This window comes from Lontra canadensis, unplaced genomic scaffold, assembly GCF_010015895.1.
Source record: "Lontra canadensis isolate GAN:19392208 unplaced genomic scaffold, GSC_riverotter_1.0 scaffold31, whole genome shotgun sequence".
Taxonomy (NCBI): domain Eukaryota; kingdom Metazoa; phylum Chordata; class Mammalia; order Carnivora; family Mustelidae; genus Lontra; species Lontra canadensis.
In genome coordinates this window covers 3,304,797-3,324,641 of record NW_022631025.1, presented here as the reverse complement: position 1 = coordinate 3,324,641, position 19,845 = coordinate 3,304,797, and the positions used below count along the sequence as shown (strand labels likewise).

Genomic DNA, 19,845 nt, shown 5'->3' with positions numbered 1-19,845 from the left:
CCTCCCCTTCACCCCCACCTCCCTTGCTCCCCCTGAAAGGCAGGCTGTGTGGGACCATGGGGCGGCTCAGCCGGCTTCCCTCGGTGGGTGCAAACAGCCAAGTGCAAAACACTGTCAGCACAGTCATGTGGTTCAGAACCCCCAAAAGATGGAACTAGTCCCAGTGCAAGGTCCCTTGGACTCCTGCTCTCTCCCCACATTGTTCCCATTATTTCTGACTTGGAATCTCCTAGGATGATTCTTCTTCTTTTTTTAAGATTTTATTTATTTGAGAGAGAGAGAGAGAGCGAGTGCATGAGTGGGGAGGAGCCTCAGAGGGAGAAGCAGACTCCCTGCTGAGTAGGGAGCCCGATATGGGACTCGGTCCCAGGACCCTGAGATCATGACCTGAGCCGAAGGCAGATGCTTGACTGACTGAGCCACCCAGGCACCCCCAGAATCTCCTAGAATTCTTTATACACATATCAAGATAGATCCTTGATTTTGCCATTTCTTTCTCAAAACGTTGACTTGTTTCATTAAACATATAATAGGCGTTAAATTGAAATCATGGGGGCATGAGAAAAAGATGCAACGTTGTGCGACCTTTCTGTGTCCCAGAGAGCCGGGAACACAGCTGATGACCCACACGAGCTTGTGAACGCGGTCTGTGCTGTTCTGCGGCTGCCTTTTAAAGAAACGGGAACATTTTGAAAGCGTTGAAGTGGAGGAAACCGAGAAGGCGGAGACATTCTGACATTCCCTCTGCCTTGTGTTGGGCTGGACAGGCATTGTTTGGACCTGTTTTGATAAGAGGATTTTGTGATTTTTAAAGCAGAAGCTTGTCAAAGGGAAAAAAAACAATCCAGAGCAGCATAACTAAAGGAAAAGTCAGCCGGAATCTCAGCCCCCTGATGTGTCCTCATGAGTCTGTCCTCGCTGTCCCGTGGGGAGGAGGTCACTGTGCGTGAACAGCCAAGGACTTTGTTTTACTCCATCTGTTGAAAAATTCTAAGGAAGCATTGTTTTGGAATGGCCTGTGCTGGGAACACCTTGCAGGCCCTTGATGCTCCTTTCTGTGCTGACACACCGCCCCATGGTTTCTGTCTGGGGACACCTGGGGCCTTCTGGGTTTTTGCAGTTTAGGTAGCTCTGTGAGGAGCACGAGTCTTTGCTGTGGGTGGTTGTGCCGGGGGCCAGGAGGGTGCACTCCCCCGCATGCAGCACCTCCTGTGTTTGGGGCACAGGCTGGGGCCCTGGGGAGTAACGGGCTCAGAGCTGGGGGGCTCCTTGTGCTATGTGCTGCTGCCACCTGGAATTAGGAGGGTCTGGGGGAGTTTTTGGGAACCGTCTGCAGGGCAGTCCTTTAGAACCGCAGGTTCTGGGCCTGATGGGGAGGGGATCCCTGGCCCCGTGGCCACTGACCCTGTCGCTGACCCCTGTTCCTCCTGGGTACAGGCACCCCTGAGTTTATGGCGCCCGAGATGTACGAGGAGCATTACGACGAGTCTGTGGACGTCTACGCCTTTGGGATGTGCATGCTGGAGATGGCTACCTCGGAGTACCCCTACTCCGAGTGCCAGAATGCCGCCCAGATCTACCGGAAGGTCACCTGTGTGAGTCCACTGGCAACCACGAAAGACCATGCTTAGGGAAGTGCTCACAGCACCGCGTGAGGCAGGGAAGGGTGCTGTCACAGAGGGGAACCAGGCTGTCTAACTCAGCAGCGTGGCCGCCTGTCCCGAGGGCCCCTCCTCTGGGCCGCTCCCAGGGCTGCTGGCTTTCCCGTGTCCCGTGTGGGCTCACGCCATCGTCAGCTTTAATCAGGTGGCTTCAGCTCCGCAAGCAGGTCACCCCGTCCTCTCCCTGTGGCTGTCCTGCCTGGTGAGGCCATAGCTTTCCTGGGCACCAGGCCCCACAACCCCCAAGTCTTGGCTGCCTCGCTCTGGCCTGGTGCCCCCCTCTCTTCAGCAGATGCATGAGGAGTAAGGTCCTTGGCAGTCCAGGGCACCTGCCCTCGCCCCACCTTCCACCCTGACTCCCTGTGGGTCTTAGGTCATTTCTCTCCTTCAGTTTTAATGCACTCATCTGAGCCCCTCCTGTGCTGCTGAGGGTGGGAGAGGGGAAGGTGGCTTTTGGCGGGTCCTTGTCAGAGACGCAGAGGGCGGCTCATGGTTCTCTGCTGATGCTGGTGGAGAGGGTGGGCTTGTTGGCTGTGGGCAGTGGTCCTCCATGTGGCAGGGGTCACCCAAGGGGGCTAGGGCCTCCCTCCCAGGTCATGGAGGGGTGTGGGGGGAGTAGCCTGCCAGCCCTACTTCTTGGGTGCCCACGTGGATGGGGCTGGGGGAGATGGGACTGGTTCCCACTGGGGTACTCCACAGCCACCCTGGGTCCCTTATTGAGGCCCCGGGCAGCAGGGCTCCCGTGCGGACCCATGTCACCATGGGCAAAGCAAGGTCAGGCCCCACCCTTGCTCCCTGAGGAAACCAGACTGGGAGGCATGTTCACCGACCACGGGCAGGGTTTGCAGTAACACCCGTGGACCCGCCAGCCCCTCCCGGCACACATAGCCACACCAGTCCGGTCCTGGCATCTGTCCTGACCCCAGGTCCTGCAAGGATTTGGGGTCCCCACTCCCAGCACCCCAACTCCATGCTTCTGAGTCAGGGGGCACGAGCCCCTTCAAAACAGCACTTGTTCCTGTCACACGTTCTTCTGCTCTGGGGGTCTTGGCTCTTCTGAGGTGTGCGTGGGCCACACTTACCTACACTTATAGTTTCTCTGGCTGCCTGCGTCCCGCTGGGACCCTGGCCCTGCCTCCTGTTGTAATTAAACCTCTCTTTCTTTGGCTTCTGTGGCCCGGTCCAGGTTCCTCATCTCCAAGGGGAGCCCGCCTGGAGCCCAGTGTCCCAGTCTGTCACTGTGGACTCTGCTGCATGTGGACCAACACGACCCCCACTGGTTATGGGCCTGGGGCACAGCACCCCTTCTGGGCAGCAGGGGCCCCTGGGGGTCCTATACTCCTGGGCCTGCATCTGGGCTGGAGGCCACCCTGTACTCCCGCTCAGAGGGAGACCACACATGTCCTGTTCTCTATGTTCAAAAAACCAAACAAGCCAGCCCAAATGAGACTTTGAAGGCAGAGTCTTACTGAAGAATGGGATGGTCGAGGCTCTCTATGTGCTTAAGATGCTTAAGAATCAGTTGTCCCTCCCCCAACCCCTGCTTCTCCTGAGCAACCCCCGTGCCTGCAGGGCTACACCCCAGGGTTCGGCTCCCCCGTGTCATGGGCTTTACTGGCCGGGCTGCAGCCAACCTTGCCAGCACCCACCAGGTCTGTGGTCAGTGTGGGTACCCCCGAAAACCGCCCGGCTGCAGAACTCCACGGCATAGACACTTACAAAATCCCAGAGCGACCAGGCCTTGGACATCAGCCCTGCCCATGGCCGCAGTGGGGCAGAGTGCCTGGGGCCCTCGGCCAGTAGCTGTGACCACACCACGTGTGCAGACGCTCCTGCCAGGCGGGGGCTGCGTGGGGCTCTTCCCCCACCCTGCTGCTCCTGACAGCCCCTCCTCCCTCAGCATGAGCCTGCATTCCCCAGCTGGCTCGCACCCCTCCTGCCTCCTGCCTTAACTGCCCGCCCCCGCCCCCCAAAGTAGTGCAGCTGAACCAGGTCCTGGCCTGGCCTGCCAGTGACTCTGCCCCTCTGGTCTTACAGGGCATCAAGCCTGCCAGCTTTGAGAAAGTGCATGATCCCGAAATCAAGGAGATTATTGGGGAGTGCATCTGCAAAAACAAGGAGGAAAGGTGAGGCCGGTGGGGCGCTGGGTCCGGGTGTTGCTCACGCTGAAGTCCTCACAGCAGCAGCGCATGCTCGCAGGAGACCCGGAGATGGGCTGCTTCAAGCCGGGGTCCCACCTCTGCTGCCCGCAGCACGATCCCTGGCTTTGGGGGCCATCCTGGAGCCTCCTGCTTGGCCAGCTGCTTCTTACCCACCCAGCCTGGAGCAGGGGCTCCCCCATGCCCTCAGACTGCCCCTCCTGTCACCTCCGGTTTGTGAATTCCATGCACCCACTGCTGACCCCAGAGTGCACAAGTCGGAGCCCTTGAGCTGCCCCCGAACCAGCTCCCACCTCCTCAGCGGGTCAGCCAGGAAGCCTCCCACCCCCTCTTGCCCTCCTCCCCTCCTTCTGCCCTCTCCCCTAAGTCCTTCTCTCCCCCTCTTTCCTCCTCTTCCTCCCCTTCCTCTCTCCCTCCTCCTCCCCCCTTCCTCTCCTCTTCCTGTCTTTGCCTCATCCTCGCAGCCTCCTTCCCTACCTCTTACTACCCCTCTCTCTCCTTACTTTTCTTCCTTCCTTCCTCTCCTTCTTTCTCCCTCCTCCTCCTCTGCCCGCTCCTTTCTTTCCCCTCCCCCCTCTTCACCTTACTCCTCTCTCTCCCTCTTCTTCCTCTCTCTCCCTCCTCTCTCCTTCCCCCCACCTCCCCATCTCCCCCTTCCTCCTCTTCTGTTCCCCTCCTCCCTCTCCCTGCTCCTCCTCCCTCCCCCTTTTTCCTCCTTCCTCCCCCCATTCCTCCATCTCCTTCCACACTCCGACCTCATCCTCTTTCTTTCTTCCTCTCTTCCCACCTTCATCTTCCCCTGTCCTTCCCTCATCTCGTCCCCCAACCCTGCCTCTCCTCTCTCCCCATACCTCTTCCTTGCCCTCTCGTGTGCCCTCCCCGCCCACAGGTCTGTCCTGTCATAGACCTCACCATGGCCATCCCCTTTCATGCAGGTGCCCCGTTCCAATCCTTGGGCTCTCTCCTGCCCCTGTAGGTTACCGTTGTCTTATATCTAGAAATCGTGAAATAGAACTCACATCGGAGTAGTAGAAAAGTAACCGCATAGAGCTAAAGAGCCCTAAAAGCAGACCCCACAAGACCACCTTCCTGTCCAGGACCGGCAGGGGCCACGACCTCCGTCCCCCAGGAGTCCCCTCAGGCATGCGTCTGCTCCCCCTTACAAGTGTGGCGAGCATCCACCGGGCCTGGGCTCCACTTGTCACGGACGTAATAATCAGGGAGGGGCTGCCGGGACAGATAGGACGCTGGGAGGGAGCCAGGCCAGGACAGCCCTGGGACCAAGCTCCTGTTCAGGGTTGAGGAGTGGCCACTATGAGGACACCCAACAGCCAGGACGCCCAGGGCTCCTGGGTTCAGCCTCCCCTGTGACCCCTGGGAGCTCGGTGGCACTTTCGCAGGCCTGTCTGCCTGGTGCAGAGCCAGGTCAGGAAACTTCACTTCCCCGAGTTTCTGGTGATGGGAGGTTCACTTTCTATAACGAGAGAAAGCAGTAGCCTTCAGTGCTATGCAGTAGGCTCTGTGCGGGGGTAATTCTCCCTTCTGCCCGGGAGTAAACTGTCGCGGGCTCCCCTTGAGGACAGCGTTGCCTGCTGGGTGGTACTCGGAGAACTTTCTAGAAGGAGCTGGGCGCTCCATCTGGGGCCTCACCGGCTGCCGTGCCCTCACCGTCCCGTCGCCCCTCTTCAGGTATGAGATCAAGGACTTGCTGAGCCACGCCTTCTTCGCGGAGGACACCGGCGTGAGGGTGGAGCTGGCGGAGGAGGACCACGGCAGGAAGCCTGCCATCGCCCTGCGGCTCTGGGTCGAGGATCCCAAGAAACTAAAGGGCAAGCCCAAGGACAACGGAGCCATAGAGTTCACCTTTGACCTGGAGAAGGAGACGCCTGATGGTGTGGCGCAGGAGATGGTAACGGGGCGAGGGAGTGGTGGAGGGAGTGGCGGGTCCCGGGCGTGCAGGGGTGTGCCTGGAAGGGTGTGGTCTCCAGACCATGTGCACGGGAGCTCAGGAGGGGGTGTGGCCTTGTGGTGAGCCCGCAGCCCTGGTGTGCGGACTCAGGTTGTGGGGTATGTGTGTGCCTGTGAAGAACGGTGTGGGGGCGGGGGGTAGTCCTGCCGCACAAAAGCCACACCCACCCTGAGGGGGCGCAGTGAGGGGGCTCTGTGGGGTGCGCTTGGGCGTGTGGCGAAGGGCCTGGGTCGACCAGAGTCTTGGTGTGCGCGAACGCGGGCCTCCGGTTTGAGCTCTGGCTCTGCTGCTGAGGCTCTGTGTCCGGGAGCAGGGCACAGGGTGTTCGGCCTCGTGGAGGGACGGAGGCTCAGGGAAAGAAGGAGACGCTGGTTTTCGCTGTAGGAGGCGAGCGCGGGGGAAACCATGCTCGTGGCGGGAGAGGCTGCGCCGTCTCACGGAATGTAGCACACCTCTCAGAACCGGGTGCCGTGCAGCTGGACCTCCTGGCCCCGGCGGGTTCTAATGCGGAGGGTGTGGACTGCGGCCCTGGAGGTGGGACGGGCGTCCGTGCCGGTCCTCAGGCCCCTGCAGGGATGAGGGAACAGGCTGGCTGGGCCATAGCAGTTGTGGGCCATGGGCTGGGGCTGGCCGCTGTGGGCAGACAGCACCTGGGACGTAGCGGGTGAGGGTCCCAGGACCTTGCGGAGGGTGGTGCCTCAGGGCTGGCAGAGCAGGAGTTGCGTGCAAGGGTGTCCACTTGCCCTGGACGGTGGCCTGTGTCCTGCCTCTGTGGTGAGCGGGATGTCTGCTTGTGGCCAGGAGCCATCCATACTTTCCCCACTGCCAGTCACATCCTTGGGCCCAGAAATGGGACACACAGCTCCACGGGGCTCAGGAGCGCCGTCCCCGAAGTGCTGTGGTCGTGCGCTCCTGGCTGCGGAAGTTAACACTAGAATATTCCCGAGCCAGGTGACATGCAGGCCGGTGTCCCGGGAGCAAGGGTTGAGTCCCATGGGACCGGGGGACCAGGCCAGGAGCTAGCGCTGTCCCAGGGGCAGCAGGAGGGGAGGTGGGTCCCAGGGGCGGCCATGAGGGCTGCAGAGGCCGAGCCAGTGTGGACCCCTCAGGATGCCTTGGTGGCAGCAGCCCTCCAGGCTGTCCGTGAGCCCCGTGGCTGCTCCACGTGCCCAGGGAGGCTTCCTGCCCGGGATGGATTCTGGTGAGAGCCCAGCAGGGTCAAGTGTCACAGCAATGCGTGGGGACAAGGGTACTGCGGCATAGAGGGGCTCCTGTGCCTCTCTGTCGGACCAGGCATCTTCTCCAGCTCTGGATCGGTTCTTGGTTCCATTGACACGCTCTTCAGCTGTAGGACGTGGAAGTGCTCACACATGACCTGGGACCTTTTTTAGCACCACCCATCCTCCTGAGGGACCCCTCCTTTCTCTGCCTTGACGGCCTCCCCCACACTGTGGCCCCACAGGCCCTGCATCTGTGCCTGGGCCTGCCGCCTCGCCCGTCCTCTGCACGGTCCCCCGGCTCTCGGCTGGACTCAGTGGGCAGTGTCCTTGAGTCCTTGGTGGTGCCCCCTGGACCTATGCCTCCCCCGTCGCTGTTCAGGACACCTTCCCATGAGGAGCGCCCTTGAGGCAGTGCAGATGGCACCGTGTTTAACCGAATGACGTGGACCCTCCTCCACTCGCGGACCAGGATGAGGCAGGGATGAGCTGACAGCGGCCCATTTCCACTGCGAGGTCTCGGCCCTGTGTGAACACTCCAGCTGGGGTGGCCGTTGCCGCCAGCTGCTGGCGGGTCCAGCCCCTGCCCACCTCGGGGCTGACCCTCCCTCCCCCTGGCTTCTCTAGGCTGCCGCTGTACGAGGTGCCCTCATGGGCAGCGTTTCAGTGCCCACTGCCCCCGGCTGCTCTGGGCGGTCAGTTACTGACAGCTTCCCGTGATCACAGCTGCTTCTTCCAGACGCGGGGCCCAGCACCCGCAAGCCCCTACACCGGTGTCATCACCTGAAACCACCTCCCAGCAGGTGACTCCTGGACGGGCACAGGGGACCGATTGAGTGCCGCCAGGGCTGAGAGAAGGGCGGCTTCTCTGGGGACCTGGGCTGGCTTTGACCTGGAGGCGACCCCTGGTGAGGACCCCAGGAGGGGGATTCGCGGCCCGGCCCAGTGTCCCCATGTCCACGCGCCAGCCCTCCTGCCCTCACGGCCTCCGGGTAGTAGACGTTTCGGTGTGGCAGAGAATGGGGCTAAGCTCTCCCCGTCTGGGAAAAAATAGAAGAAACACCTTCAAGAGGATCGCCAGGGGGTGACCGCGAGGACAGAGATGGAAGGAAAACTGGGCCATGAGCAGAAAATAGAAGCAGCGGCGGGCGCGTCTGCGGGCGCCTTCCCATCAGCGGTCTCTCCGGTCGGGGCGGGCGGGCGGCACTGACCTCAGCCCCGGCCCCTCGCCTGCGTCCCGGCCGCATGCCGCCGCTCGCACTGCTGCTGCCCGTGCCTGAGTCGGGTGGAGGGCTGGCTGCCGTTCTGTCCCATGGGGTGGAGAGATTTTGAACAGTCATGAACTTACAGAAAAGTTGCAAACGTGTGACGAAGAACCGTTGGAGGGGACATCCAGGCCCGATTCCATGCCACCTGGTGTGGGCCCGCAGCTTTGCCCACAGACAGCAACCTTCTTGCTCAGCTGCCTCAGCCGTCAGAACTGGGCAAGCTGCCCACGGCCTGCCTGGGGTCCTCTGATGTGTGGCGACACCTTCGTAGCAGGAGCTCCACTGGGCGGCGATTCTCTTCGGTTACCTTGCTGTGCAGGGCGTGGGGCGACTCCCTGGCGGTCATGTCGGCCGTCTGCGGGAGCACTTGGTGTGGGGCTGTGTCCTCACCATGGCCAGCCCCGGAGGACACATGTCTGTCTGCCGTCTCCGTGTGGAATGACAAGTAATGACTGTGTCATGGGGGGCTGTACTTTGAAACTGTGTAAATGTTCATTTTCACCAAACTTCCCATTTATTTCTATCTCTGTGGACTATGGTTTTGCTGGTGCGTTGTCTGTGACCACGCAGTATGTTACCCCAAACACAGTGCTGGCCAAGCTTAGTGTCTCACACCGTTCTCAGGGTCAGCAGTCTGGGAGTAGCCTAGTGGGTCATTCTGGTTCTGGGTCCCCAACGCTGTGTGGCTGGGTGTTGGCTGGGGCTGACCAGGGCTGAGGGTTGCTCCTGGCAGGAGACTCGATGTTCTGCCAGTGGTTGTTCTGTAGGTCACTCAGAATATAGCTTCCTGTGAGCAAGTGATCCAGGAGCGCGAGGGTGTGTGGGCAGGGACAGAGATGGCACACCGTGGCATCGCGTGTGGCCTCCTGCCAGGAGGGACAGCTGCATTACCCTCATGGTCACTTGAGGACATGACCCTCAGACCATCATAGTGTCACTGCATTTTGATGCCCAGAATGTCCAAGTTTGGCCCGTGGCGTGGGCTCCTGTGTTGGTCTGTGTGTCCCCTCAGTCCTCGGAGTCAGTCCTTGCTTTGAGGCACAGTGAGGTGTCTAAGTGTCTAAGTGTCTAGGCCCCTTGTCCCCCCCCCCCCCAACAGTGGCCAGACTCCGGGTACCACCCCAGGCCTGCCCAGGGTCCTTCACACTTGCACACGTGCTGTGCCACATGCTCATGTCTACATCTAGGTGTGTGTATGTCTGTTGTGTGCTGAAAGCCAGGAGCTCCTACAGGTCCTGACCAGGGCTGAAACCTTTGCACTTTTTCCCTTTCCACATGGGGCTGCCGTGGTGACAGTGCGGAGACTGGCCTCTGCTCTTCTGTGGATTTACCAGAGAGGTCCTCAGGGAGAGCTGTGACACTCCCCAGAGACTCAGGGCTCCTTCACAAACACTCTCCCAAGACTCTCCTGTGTTCAGAGTTTTCTGGGCATGGGTGCCTGCCTACACTCCTTCCCTCCGTGCCTTCTTGGGGAATGCCCAGGGCCCGCCTGTGGAAGGCAGCTGGGGTCTCTCCCCTCCCCTCCCTCTGTAGGCACAAGCACCCACTGCACCCTCACTGTCCCAGGAGCCCAGCTGGGCAGGTGCAGAGGGCTTCCTGCAACTGGCCGCTGGCGGGAGTGTCTCCTAATGGGAAGATGAGAGCGTCTCTGAGGGACAGGCTGAGGGCCTGCAGAGGGACTCCTGCAGAGACGCCGTGATCGGGAGGTGGCGGTGCAAATGGTGGGGCCCCAGGAATGACATGGTGCCTCCCTTTGCAGATCGAGTCAGGATTCTTCCACGAGAGTGATGTGAAGATTGTGGCCAAGTCCATCCGTGACCGTGTAGCGTTGATCCAGTGGCGGCGGGAGAGGATCTGGCCGGCCTTGCAGCCTCCCGAACAGCGAGACCCTGGCAGCCCTGACAAGGCCAGGGGCCCGCCCGCACCCCTGCAGGTCCAGGTGACCTACCATGCACAGGCTGGGCCCCCGGAGTCCGAGGAACCCGAGGCGGACCAGCACCTCCTCCCCAGCGCGCTGCCGGCCAGCGCCACCTCCCTGGCCTGTGAGTTCCGCCCTCCCGGCTCCCTCTCACCCCATGCGCGCTGCAGGCGTGGGCAGCAGGCATAGGCGAGCCTTCTTCTGGGGCGGGCACTGGGTGTCCCGGGCTCCCCGAAGCCCAGCTTCTCAGGACAGGTGGGGGCAAATGGGCAGACAGATCCAGAGCCTCCCAGGCCCCAAGCCAACAGGACGGAATGGCTCCATCCAGCCCCTTGTTCCCTGCAGAGGATGTCAGTCCCGTGCCTGGTGAAGGCGTCCCTGCGGGGACACCATTGCCCCGGGGCCATGGATGGCTGTGGTCTCCAGTGGTCATGACACTCTGAGCCGTGACCTTTGCCGCCAGGACGATCTGTCCCCAAGATTACGTCCCTTTTGGTACCCGACCTCTGAAACCTTTACCATGTTTCCCAGAGTGTCCGCCATGGGTCGCTGGGAATCACTCTGAATCTCAGAATCCTGGGAGAGAGAACCTGTTTTCTGCACGTCCAGGCAGAACTATGTCCTGCCTTTGCCCTCAGTGGCCTAAAAATGCCACAGGGAGCTGAGGTTCAGAACGTGGTGTTTCCTGTCCGTCCTGTGAGTGAGGGCCAAGTAGAACTTAGCCTGCCCGGGCCGCCTTTTTCAGGTGGTTTGTGTCGAAAGACCAAAATAGCCTGTTTGTGTTACTTAATAGGCACCTACTTCATTTATCAGTAAAATTAGAGCTCGCATTCTTCACGGTAGGCTGTTCAGATTCAGACCAGGCGCTGCCTGTCACTTGGCCGTTCGCTTGCCGTTGGCTTCCTCCCGACCGGCTCAGGTGTGCCTCGGAGAATCAAATCGCTACGTCGTCTGTCCAGTTCTCGACAAACCAAAAAAATTAATGAGCATAAACTTGGTGTTGGAAAAATTTCCTCGTGATGCCACTGCCCACTTAAAAATTGTGACTGTCGGTGGGACGGTCTGTTCCCGCCACACTTGGCTGTGGTCGGGGCTCCCTGCGCAGGCCCGGCCCCCCGTACAGACGCGGACTGTGGGCGGGTTCAGTGTGGCTGGGCGCTCAGTCTGCAGACATCCTCTTCCTGTCGACTCGCTTCAACTGCGGCCACGCTCTTGACACGGGTTTCACTCGTTTGTGGTCATTTCTGTGAAGCAGATGTTGCGTAAAATTCAAACGGTACAGAGGGTGTGCGGGAAAGCCCGTTAGCGCGCCCACCCAGCGGCCGCTGGTGTTACCTGCACTTGATGGTAACTTCCGGAAAGAAGGTGTCCGTGTGATTTCTCACACATCCACATGCGTGTGCATACACGGACACCTGCACACCCATCTGTGTCCCTCCGTCCTACCACACCCGCACAGACGTCTGCACTGTGCTCCGTTGTCGTTCTGGCCACGGTGTGTGTGGGTGGCCTGGAAGCTCCGTGCCTTGTAAAGGAGAAATGATGGGACTCCAGGCTGCACACACATCGCTGGGGAAGGGACCCGATGGGCGGGCAGACACGCTTGGGCACGGAGGAAGGTATGGCACATGTCGAGGTAGCGTTCCCCGCCACATGGTGTGAGTGGCCTACCTCAGCCTGTACCCGCTCAATGAGAGCATGTGCGCCAGCTCCCAGCGGCTGCAGGAGGTGCAAAGATGGTTTTTTGATTTTTCAGTTTATTTTTAGAGAATGTGCGTGTCTGGGGAGGGACAGAGGGAGAGAGAGAAAATCCCAAGTAGCACCCCTCTGAGCGCAAAGCCCGACACCCACGACCCTGAGGTCATGACTGCACCTGACACCAAGAGCTGGGTGCTCAGCGGACTGTGCCACCAGGTGCCCCTAAAGATGACTTCTATGTTAAATTCTTTTTTAAAAGATTTTACTTATTTGGCAGAGACACAGTGAGAGAGAGCACGCATAGTGGGGGAGAGGGAGAAGAAGGCTTTCCCCCAAGCAGGGAGCCTGATGCTGGACTCGATCCCAGGACCCTGGAATCATGACATGAGCGAAGGCAGACACTTAACAGACTAAGCCCCGAGGCACTGCAGTTAATTTTTATTATAGAAATAGCAAACACATTCCCCTTAAAAATTTACAGTGCTACATGTATGATTAGAGCTGGTTTATGTGAGATTTGTCAAGTTTGTACATGTTTCTTTTCTCACACACAGAGTTTGTGTGTTTCTGTGTTTCTCTTTGTCTCTATCTCTGTATTTCTGTGTGTATCTGTCTCTGCATGTCTCGGTTTTTTATCTCTGTCTCTGTCTCTGTATTTCTGTTCCTGTGTGTATCTCTGTCTCTACATGTCTCTGTATCTCTCAGTCTCTGTCTCTATGTGTCTGTCTTTGCATGTCTCTGCGTCTTTCTCTTTCTCCGTGTGTCTGTCTCCGTCTCTCTCTGTGTAGGTGAACTCAACTGCCAGCTGCCTCATTACCAGTCAGCACCGCTGGCTGGGTTGGTTCTGTGCAGTCGGACTTTGGCGTGCATGCATCTTCCCAGGCTGAAGTAGGCCCTGATCAGCCCCTGGGAGAGGTTATTTTGATGTAAAGCCAGCAGGATTCCCTTTTACTTCATTTGCTTGAATTATAAATGGACGTGGATGCTGGCATCCTGGAAGGCGCGAGTGCCTGGTGTGGGGGTGGCAAGTCGCAGTGTGTGTGTGGTTTCTGGAAATGCCATTTCATGCAGGGTTTTGGCGTCCCTGCTCACTGGCCTGGTCAAGGGGGCGGCCATCTTCCCAGGTGCACCTTGGGGAGGTGAGCCTGTGGCTGTGGGCTGTGCCTCGTGTGCACGTGGCTCCGTCCACGGTAGCCCACTTTGATGGACTGTGGGCACAGGTTCAGGGGAGGCTGGCCTCTGGGAGGCCTCCTGGGGCTGCAGAGCCTCTGGTTTCCCAGGCCAGCTTCCCTGCAGGGTGGGGGCCTTGTAGCCCCATTCTCCAGCCGGGTTAGACCCAGGCCCGTGGTGTGAGGACCAGGTTTGGACCCAGCTCTTCCTGCTTTGGGCTCTTTGCTGTGGTGGTGAAGGTGGTCAGAGTCCCTCCCTGTGAAATACAGGTGACCCTGGCTTCTGCTGAACTGGGCACACCCACCATCAGCCTCCTAAGAGCTCACTGAGCTCTCCCTCCCCAGGCCCAGGTGGGGGACGGGTGAGGTCCCTGTCTGTGGCCGGGGTGCACACAGCTGGGCTTCCTTCAGAGGACTGTGTGAGGGAACCACCTGGGATTCGTGGCACTGATAGGGGTGGCCCCCAATGCCAGGTGGTGTTGGGGTGGGGCGCCAGGGCGTCTCTGGGTGGGTTACAGTCCCCTCCCCCTGCCATCCTGGGAGCGATGGTCTGGAATGATGCGCACTTACAACTCGGGGGGCCAGGGGACTTGACGTTGGCATTCCGGTGGCCCGTGCAGAGTGCTGTGGGGTTGTCTGCTCTGAACTGTGCCCTTGTGCTCCCCAGCGGACAGCACCTTCGACAGCGGCCAGGGCTCCACGGTGTACTCGGACTCTCAGAGCAGCCAACAGAGTGTGGTGCTGGGCTCGCTGGCGGACGCAGCACCGCCCCCCGTCCAGTGTGTGTGCAGCCCCCCCGTGAGTGTCAGCGTCAGTGATGGCCCTGTCCTGCCCTACAGCCTGCCCTCGCTGGGGACCTACCAGCAGCCTGCTGCGGTGAGTCGGCCTGCCCCACGGACCCCACGTCCCACAGACCCCACGTCCCACGGGCTGTTTGGGCTGCAGCGGCCTGCGGTCAGGCCCCGAGAGGGCCGTCCTTGTGGGTCACTGCAGGCTGCAGCAGGTAGGAGACCAGGAACGTAGAGCCCAAGGGACAGCCGGGCCTCAGAGCTGTGACAGAGCCAGCAGGGTTTTGTCTTGCAGCCGGGCCGGGGCCACAGAGGAGCGTCCAGGCCGCGTCCACCCCCGGGAGGTGTTCAGTGTCTCCTGGCTGTTCTCTACCCCATAGCACATGGCCACTGAATGTTGGAAGCAGGAGAGCATCGGGATTATGGGAAACGGTTCAGTGACATTTGAAAAACCCAGGGGTTGGTTCGTGAGGAGCAGCCCAGGGGCGGGGGACCCAGGTGGAGCTAGGCCGGGGGTCGCGTGCAGGGATCTCACCTCAGCCTGTGCTCATCCCAGAGGAAACATGTTCCCTGGTCCCAGGAGGCCTGCTGCAGAGCGCCGGCCCTGAGTGAGCGGTGAAGTGTCCGGAGGGACAGTGAGGCCCCCAGGCCCCTTCCCGTCCTGGCGCTGCCTGAGCCCCGTCCCTGTCCCCTGGGGCTGGCCAGCCCCCCAGGAAGAACAGCCAGCGCTCTTGCCTCTGCAGGCTGGCCCAGACTCATTTCTAGCTGCTGTTTGTGACTTTGCTGGTTTCATGAGATGAAACGAGACACAGTTCTAAATGGTGGGAGGAACTCGTTTAGGAAAAGGCAGATTTTCACCCCTGATTGAGGCTGGTTGGCCTTGAGTGGCCAGTCCCAGGGCAGAGCAGGAATGTTTCACTGTCCTTCATTGCTCCTAGGTGCAAGGTCAGGGCTTCCCTGGCCGCCGTGTACCCTCTGCTCAGGCCCTTGCGGTGCCGGGCAGGGGACACCCCACATGGGCGAGGCCAGAGTTTACAGGCAGTTCCCTGGGACAGACGGGAGGGCGGGAGGTTGGGGGGGGTGGGTGGGCAGGAGGGTTGTCCTGGTGATACCCGCCATCCCCTTCCACCCCCACCGGGGGTGGGTACCAGTGGAGGTGTCGGCACACCAGCCACTCTGACGCCTCCGGGCTCCCGAGCTACTGCCTCCCTCTGGGCCTGGGGCTGCGACTCCTGTGCTGTGGTCTCAGAGAAATGTCCCTCCCTGTGCTGTTCTCATAGAGTACTTACTGTGAAGGGTGAAGGAGGGGAAGGTCCCAGCTCCCAGAAAACCAGGGGACCCCCCGGGTCAGCATGGAGGCCTGGGCCTGCTGCCCCAGATGCCCTCCCCGTGTTCAAACCTGCTTCCTCCGCGGCCGCAGTATTTCCAGGTCTACCCCAGAAAGAGGTCTTGCCTGTAAAGATTTCAGTCTGTATCAGCAGGATCAGGATTCTGGAGAACAGAGCCCGGCCCCCTCATTAACCCCAAAGTGAACACATTGTCAGTCAGTTCCTTGATAGCATCCAACATCCAGTGCTCAGATTGCGGCCTCTTTCTTGCGCTGTGTCCGCGCTGCCATGGGCAGCAGGGACTCGTGTCTGCCGCCCAGTCCTCCTGGTAGCCGCACTGCCGGGCATCCCACCTCTGTTCCCCTCTTTGTTCACATTTTTCTGTGTGCCGTTTGTGATGCATCTGCGTGCGTGTTTTATCCAGACCTAGAAACGGAAAGCAAGGTCATCTGTATCTCTCTCCCACCGATTGTTGTAACCAGTGTCCCTCCCTGGTTCTGCAAAGTCCCTTAGGCCATTTTTTTAAATGATTGCATAATATTCCACAGAGCTGAAGTTCCAGAACATTCCTTGTTTGGGAGTAGTGGGCAATCTCAGGGGCCTCCACATCTCACTTTGTGCCTAGGGAAGAGTCCCTGTTAGGGTGACAGGCATGGGGAATGAGGGATGGGCCCCTGCAGCTGTGGAGTGCAAGCCGGGTGGGGGCCTTTGGGCAGCTGGTAAGCATGGTTGTCCGTCCTCTTTGCAGCCTGGCCTGCCAGTGGCCTCCATCCCACCCCCTGTCCACCCTCCGCTCCCACAGCAGCATTTCCCGGAGCCGGCCATGAGCTTTGCCCCCGTGCCAACGGGCCCAGGCCAGCCTGTGCCCCCTGGCCACCAGGTAAGTGTGGGCTGTCCCTGCCCGGCCCCACCATAGGTGCCTCGGTTTTTCCTGCTCTGGGTGGGTGGCAAGGTCTGCTGGCCCAGGGTCTGTGGGCCCCCTGGTGGGCCCAGGCCCCCTTTGCCTCTTCTCTGCGGTTCCCCTGGGCCTGAGGTGCAGATGGGAGTGGGTTTCCCGGGTCCATAGCACTTGGAAGGGCACTAGTTGCGCAGATTCCCCCGGATCAGCGTGTCGTGGGCTCCAGGCTGGGTGTGCGTGTGTGCGTGTGTGTGTGGGAGTTGATGTTCTCCATCATATCTAAGCACGTGGTGGGAGGGGGCGTCTCAGCAGGATGTGGTCTGAGAGAAGCCCCCCCTCTCCCTAGCCTCCCCCACTGGCCCAGCCGGCGCCCCTGCCGCCTGTCCTGGCCCCACCATCCGTGGGCCCTCTCCCGCCGGTGCCCCCCCACCTGCCTCCCTACCTAGCTCCGACAGCCCAGGTGGTGGCCCCCGCTCAGCTGAAGCCCCTCCAGATGCCAGCAGCATCTCTGCAGCCGCTATCTCAAGTGCCTGCTCAGGTACCTGCCACTCCGCCCCTCCCCCCCACGTCCCCCGTCTGGCTGGTCCCTCTCCGGCCTCTGGGCTGCAGATGCTCCTGGGTCTGTGGGTCGGGACCGCTCCCTGGGGATGGGGTGGCCGTGTCCACCTGCCCTTGGCATCTCCCGGGGATGTCCAGGTCAGGGAGAGGTTTGGTCCAGGGGCAGGGCCAGGGAGGAGCACGGCGCTACGGCCACCGTCTGTCCCGGCGTCTGCCAGGCTATTCTGACCGTCATCCTGGGATGTCTGTGGCTTCAGGTGATGGGTGACACTGGATGGCGTGTGGTACCCGGGAGCCGTCTCCCAGGCTGACGCCATCCATGGCTTTCATCTCATGGGTCCTTCCGATTGTGGACCCTGGCAGGACACAGCCGCAACGTGCCACCTCATGTAGGAGATGTGAGTGTCCCTGAAGTTTGTGGACACCACCCAGAAGCTTCCTACCACCGGGCCTCGCCCCATCACAGCCACATCGGGTTGTGTTCACTGTCTCGCTGAGTCCCCGCTTGCTCTCTGGTACACAGACGGTGGCTCAAGGACCGTGGCTGATTTGTAATTGTGCAAAGGCGCGCGTCTCATGATGACGCTCGTGCGCCGGCCACCAGAAGGGGTTAAAGAGGATCGCTGGAGACTCTGGAATGTCGGACGTGCTCCCTCCAGGAATCAGATGCTGAGGGTCTCCAGGATGGAAGACCAGGCACGGAAGGTTCCAGAGCTCCACTGTGGGAGAGGCCTGCTACCCGGGCCCCGCGGCACGGGGGCATGGCCTCCACGCATGGGGGCTCAAGGACATGCTTTCCCTGACACAGCCCGCCACATGATTTGGTCTCTGTGTGTGTGTGTTTGGATCTTTGGGGCCAATCTGCAGGCTCGGACAGTCCCAGCTCCCCAAATGAAAATGTGCTAGAGCCACGGAGCTGCTGCTCCCTGCTGTGACCATTTGGACTTCAACCACTGGCTGTCATGGTAGCCACCCGTCAGCACAGGGCGGACCGCAGCGTCGTGGCCCTTCCGTGGCACTAGGGGGGCTCTCCGAGGTCCCATTTGAACTGGGTTTGCAGTCCGGTTCCTTCCGGCAGTGTGGGTGTACCACGGGTGGGACGGAGCCCTGGTGTTGCTGAGGTGTTCCCGTGTCTTTCAGGTGCCTCCGCTTCCTGTGGGGCCCCCCGTTGCGCCCCCCGTTGCGCCCCTGGCCTCCATCGACAGCCTCCCCGCAGCTCTCCCTGACCTGCCAGCCGCCAGCGGGCCCGCCGTGCCCGCCCCCTCGCAGTATTTCTCTCCCGCCGTCATCTTGCCCAGCCTCCCGCTCGGCGCGGCCGCTGCCCCCCTACCCGCGTCGCCAGCCCTGCCTCTGCAGGCCGTCAAGCTGCCCCACCCCGCTGGGGCGCCAGTGGCAGTGCCGTGCCGGACCATTGTGCCAAACGTGGCTGCCACTGCCACCGCCATCCCTCTGCTGGCCGTGGCCCCGCAGGGTGTGGCTGCCCTATCCATTCACCCTGCCGCCGTGGCCCAGCTCCCGGCCCAGCCCGTGTACCCGGCGGCCTTCCCGCAGATGGTGCCCAGCGACATCCCACCATCTCCCCTCCACGTGGCACAGACCGTGCGGGCCACCCCTCCACAGCCGGCGCCCCCCACCCTGCCACAGCCCCACCAGCCTGGCCTCGTCCGCCCTCCTGAGCAGGCTGCTCCGGCCAGTGGGGCGGGAAGCCAGGTAATCCAGCTGCCACGTCGGGCCTGCCCTCTGGGTGCTGGGAGATGTCTCTGGCATCTAAGTCTAAGGTGTGAGATCCGGGGGGCAGGGGGTGGGGAGAGTAGGCAGCTGTGGTCCTCGGCTGTGGTTTCTCTGGAGCATGTAGGGTGTTGGCCTCCTCCAGAGCTGTGGGAATGGGCGTGACTAAGGGTTCCGCCATCGGGCCCTTCCGAGGGTCAGTTGCAGCTGCTCATGATGGTGGGGGGTGCCTGGCCATGGTGGGGGGCGTGCCCGGCTGTGCTGGGCGTTGCGGCACCAGCCCTCCCTGGGTGGGGGTCTGGCAGCCTCGGCATGGTGGTGTCTGCTCCGGTGTGGGCTCAGCAGCCAGGCAGTGAGGCCGACCGGGCTCTGTGGGGCACAGAGCAGAGAAGGACGATGTCCAGGGTCGGGTGGGACTTTGGGCTGCTTGTCATGCTGACAGTGACGGGACGAGGGTCACAGGCCCTGCTGGATGGGCAGGCCTCCCCAGGGCTCCACACACCTGTAAGCCCATGCATGGTTTCGAGCTCCAGGGCTGTTTCCCAATCTCGTGCAAGGCGAGGAGCTGGAGTGGGGGCCATTCACCTGGCCCTATCCCCCATCTTGCAGCCTGTTACTTGGGACCCCCCTACCTTGCACCCTGTTTTGTAGGGCCTCTCACATGGGCCCCCCCACCTTGCACTGTGTTTCCTGGAGGCCTCTCACCTGGGTCCCCTGTACTTTATAGCTTATTTCCTGGGGCCTGTCACCTGGGACCCCCCCCAAGTTGCACTCTGTTTCCTGGGGGCCTCTCACCGGAGGCCCCTTGAACCTTGCAGCCTGGTGTCTGAGGGCTCTTACTTGGGGGTCCCCCCACCTTGCAGCCAGTTTCCTGGAGCCCCCCCAACTGGCTCTAAGCCTCAGCCACTGTGTGTAAGCAGTAAGCCCTTGGCCTTCTGAGCTCAGACTGCTCTCCTGTGTGGTGGGACCAGTAGCTGCCTTGAGGCTTCGTGGTGGAGAGCCGTCCCCAGAGCATGTGGAGGTTCCGGGTATCATTCTGCACTGATTCCTCTGGATCTGGTCTGGAACAAGACTCCATGTGCTGAGAGCACACAGGCTCTCCGGGCTGTTGACGCTCAGCATCTGATTCCAGAAGGGATTGGTACTTGGTGAAAGGAGGGGTCGTCTGGGTTGACGACCAGATATGAGGAGGCGCCATGGTCTGGCATGGGGCTACACAAGCACATGCCAGGTCCGTCACTCGGGCTAGCCTGGGTTAGGTGCACAGGGTCGCTTGCCCAGGCAGCAGCTGGAGGAGGCATGGTGTACTCAGAGGTTGTTGGTCGGGTCTGGCGGCCCCCCACCATTTGTGGCTTATTGACACACTGGGCCGGCCGCCTCACTAGCTTCCCAGTGCTGAGAGCAGACGCCCCTGAACACAGCAGCCGGGGGTCCTTCCAGGGCAGACAGGCTGTTGGGCTGCGGCGCCCTGGTGCTGAGCCGTCCC

General features: G+C 61.0%; 1 protein-coding gene across 9 annotated transcripts in view; it reads left to right on the top strand.

Annotated features, from left to right (window-relative positions):
• Nucleotides 1–19,845, top strand: part of WNK2 (WNK lysine deficient protein kinase 2) — a 113,015-nt gene that overhangs the window by 34,032 nt on the left and 59,138 nt on the right. For all 9 annotated transcript variants that reach the window (XM_032866442.1, XM_032866446.1, XM_032866443.1 and 6 more), the window contains exons 5-12: nucleotides 1,438–1,595; nucleotides 3,699–3,787; nucleotides 5,510–5,729; nucleotides 10,034–10,316; nucleotides 13,727–13,935; nucleotides 15,924–16,055; nucleotides 16,420–16,611; nucleotides 17,772–18,341. In XM_032866442.1, coding sequence (XP_032722333.1) covers nucleotides 1,438–1,595; nucleotides 3,699–3,787; nucleotides 5,510–5,729; nucleotides 10,034–10,316; nucleotides 13,727–13,935; nucleotides 15,924–16,055; nucleotides 16,420–16,611; nucleotides 17,772–18,341 — 1,853 coding nt within the window. The remainder of the gene's footprint in view (nucleotides 1–1,437; nucleotides 1,596–3,698; nucleotides 3,788–5,509; nucleotides 5,730–10,033; nucleotides 10,317–13,726; nucleotides 13,936–15,923; nucleotides 16,056–16,419; nucleotides 16,612–17,771; nucleotides 18,342–19,845) is intronic.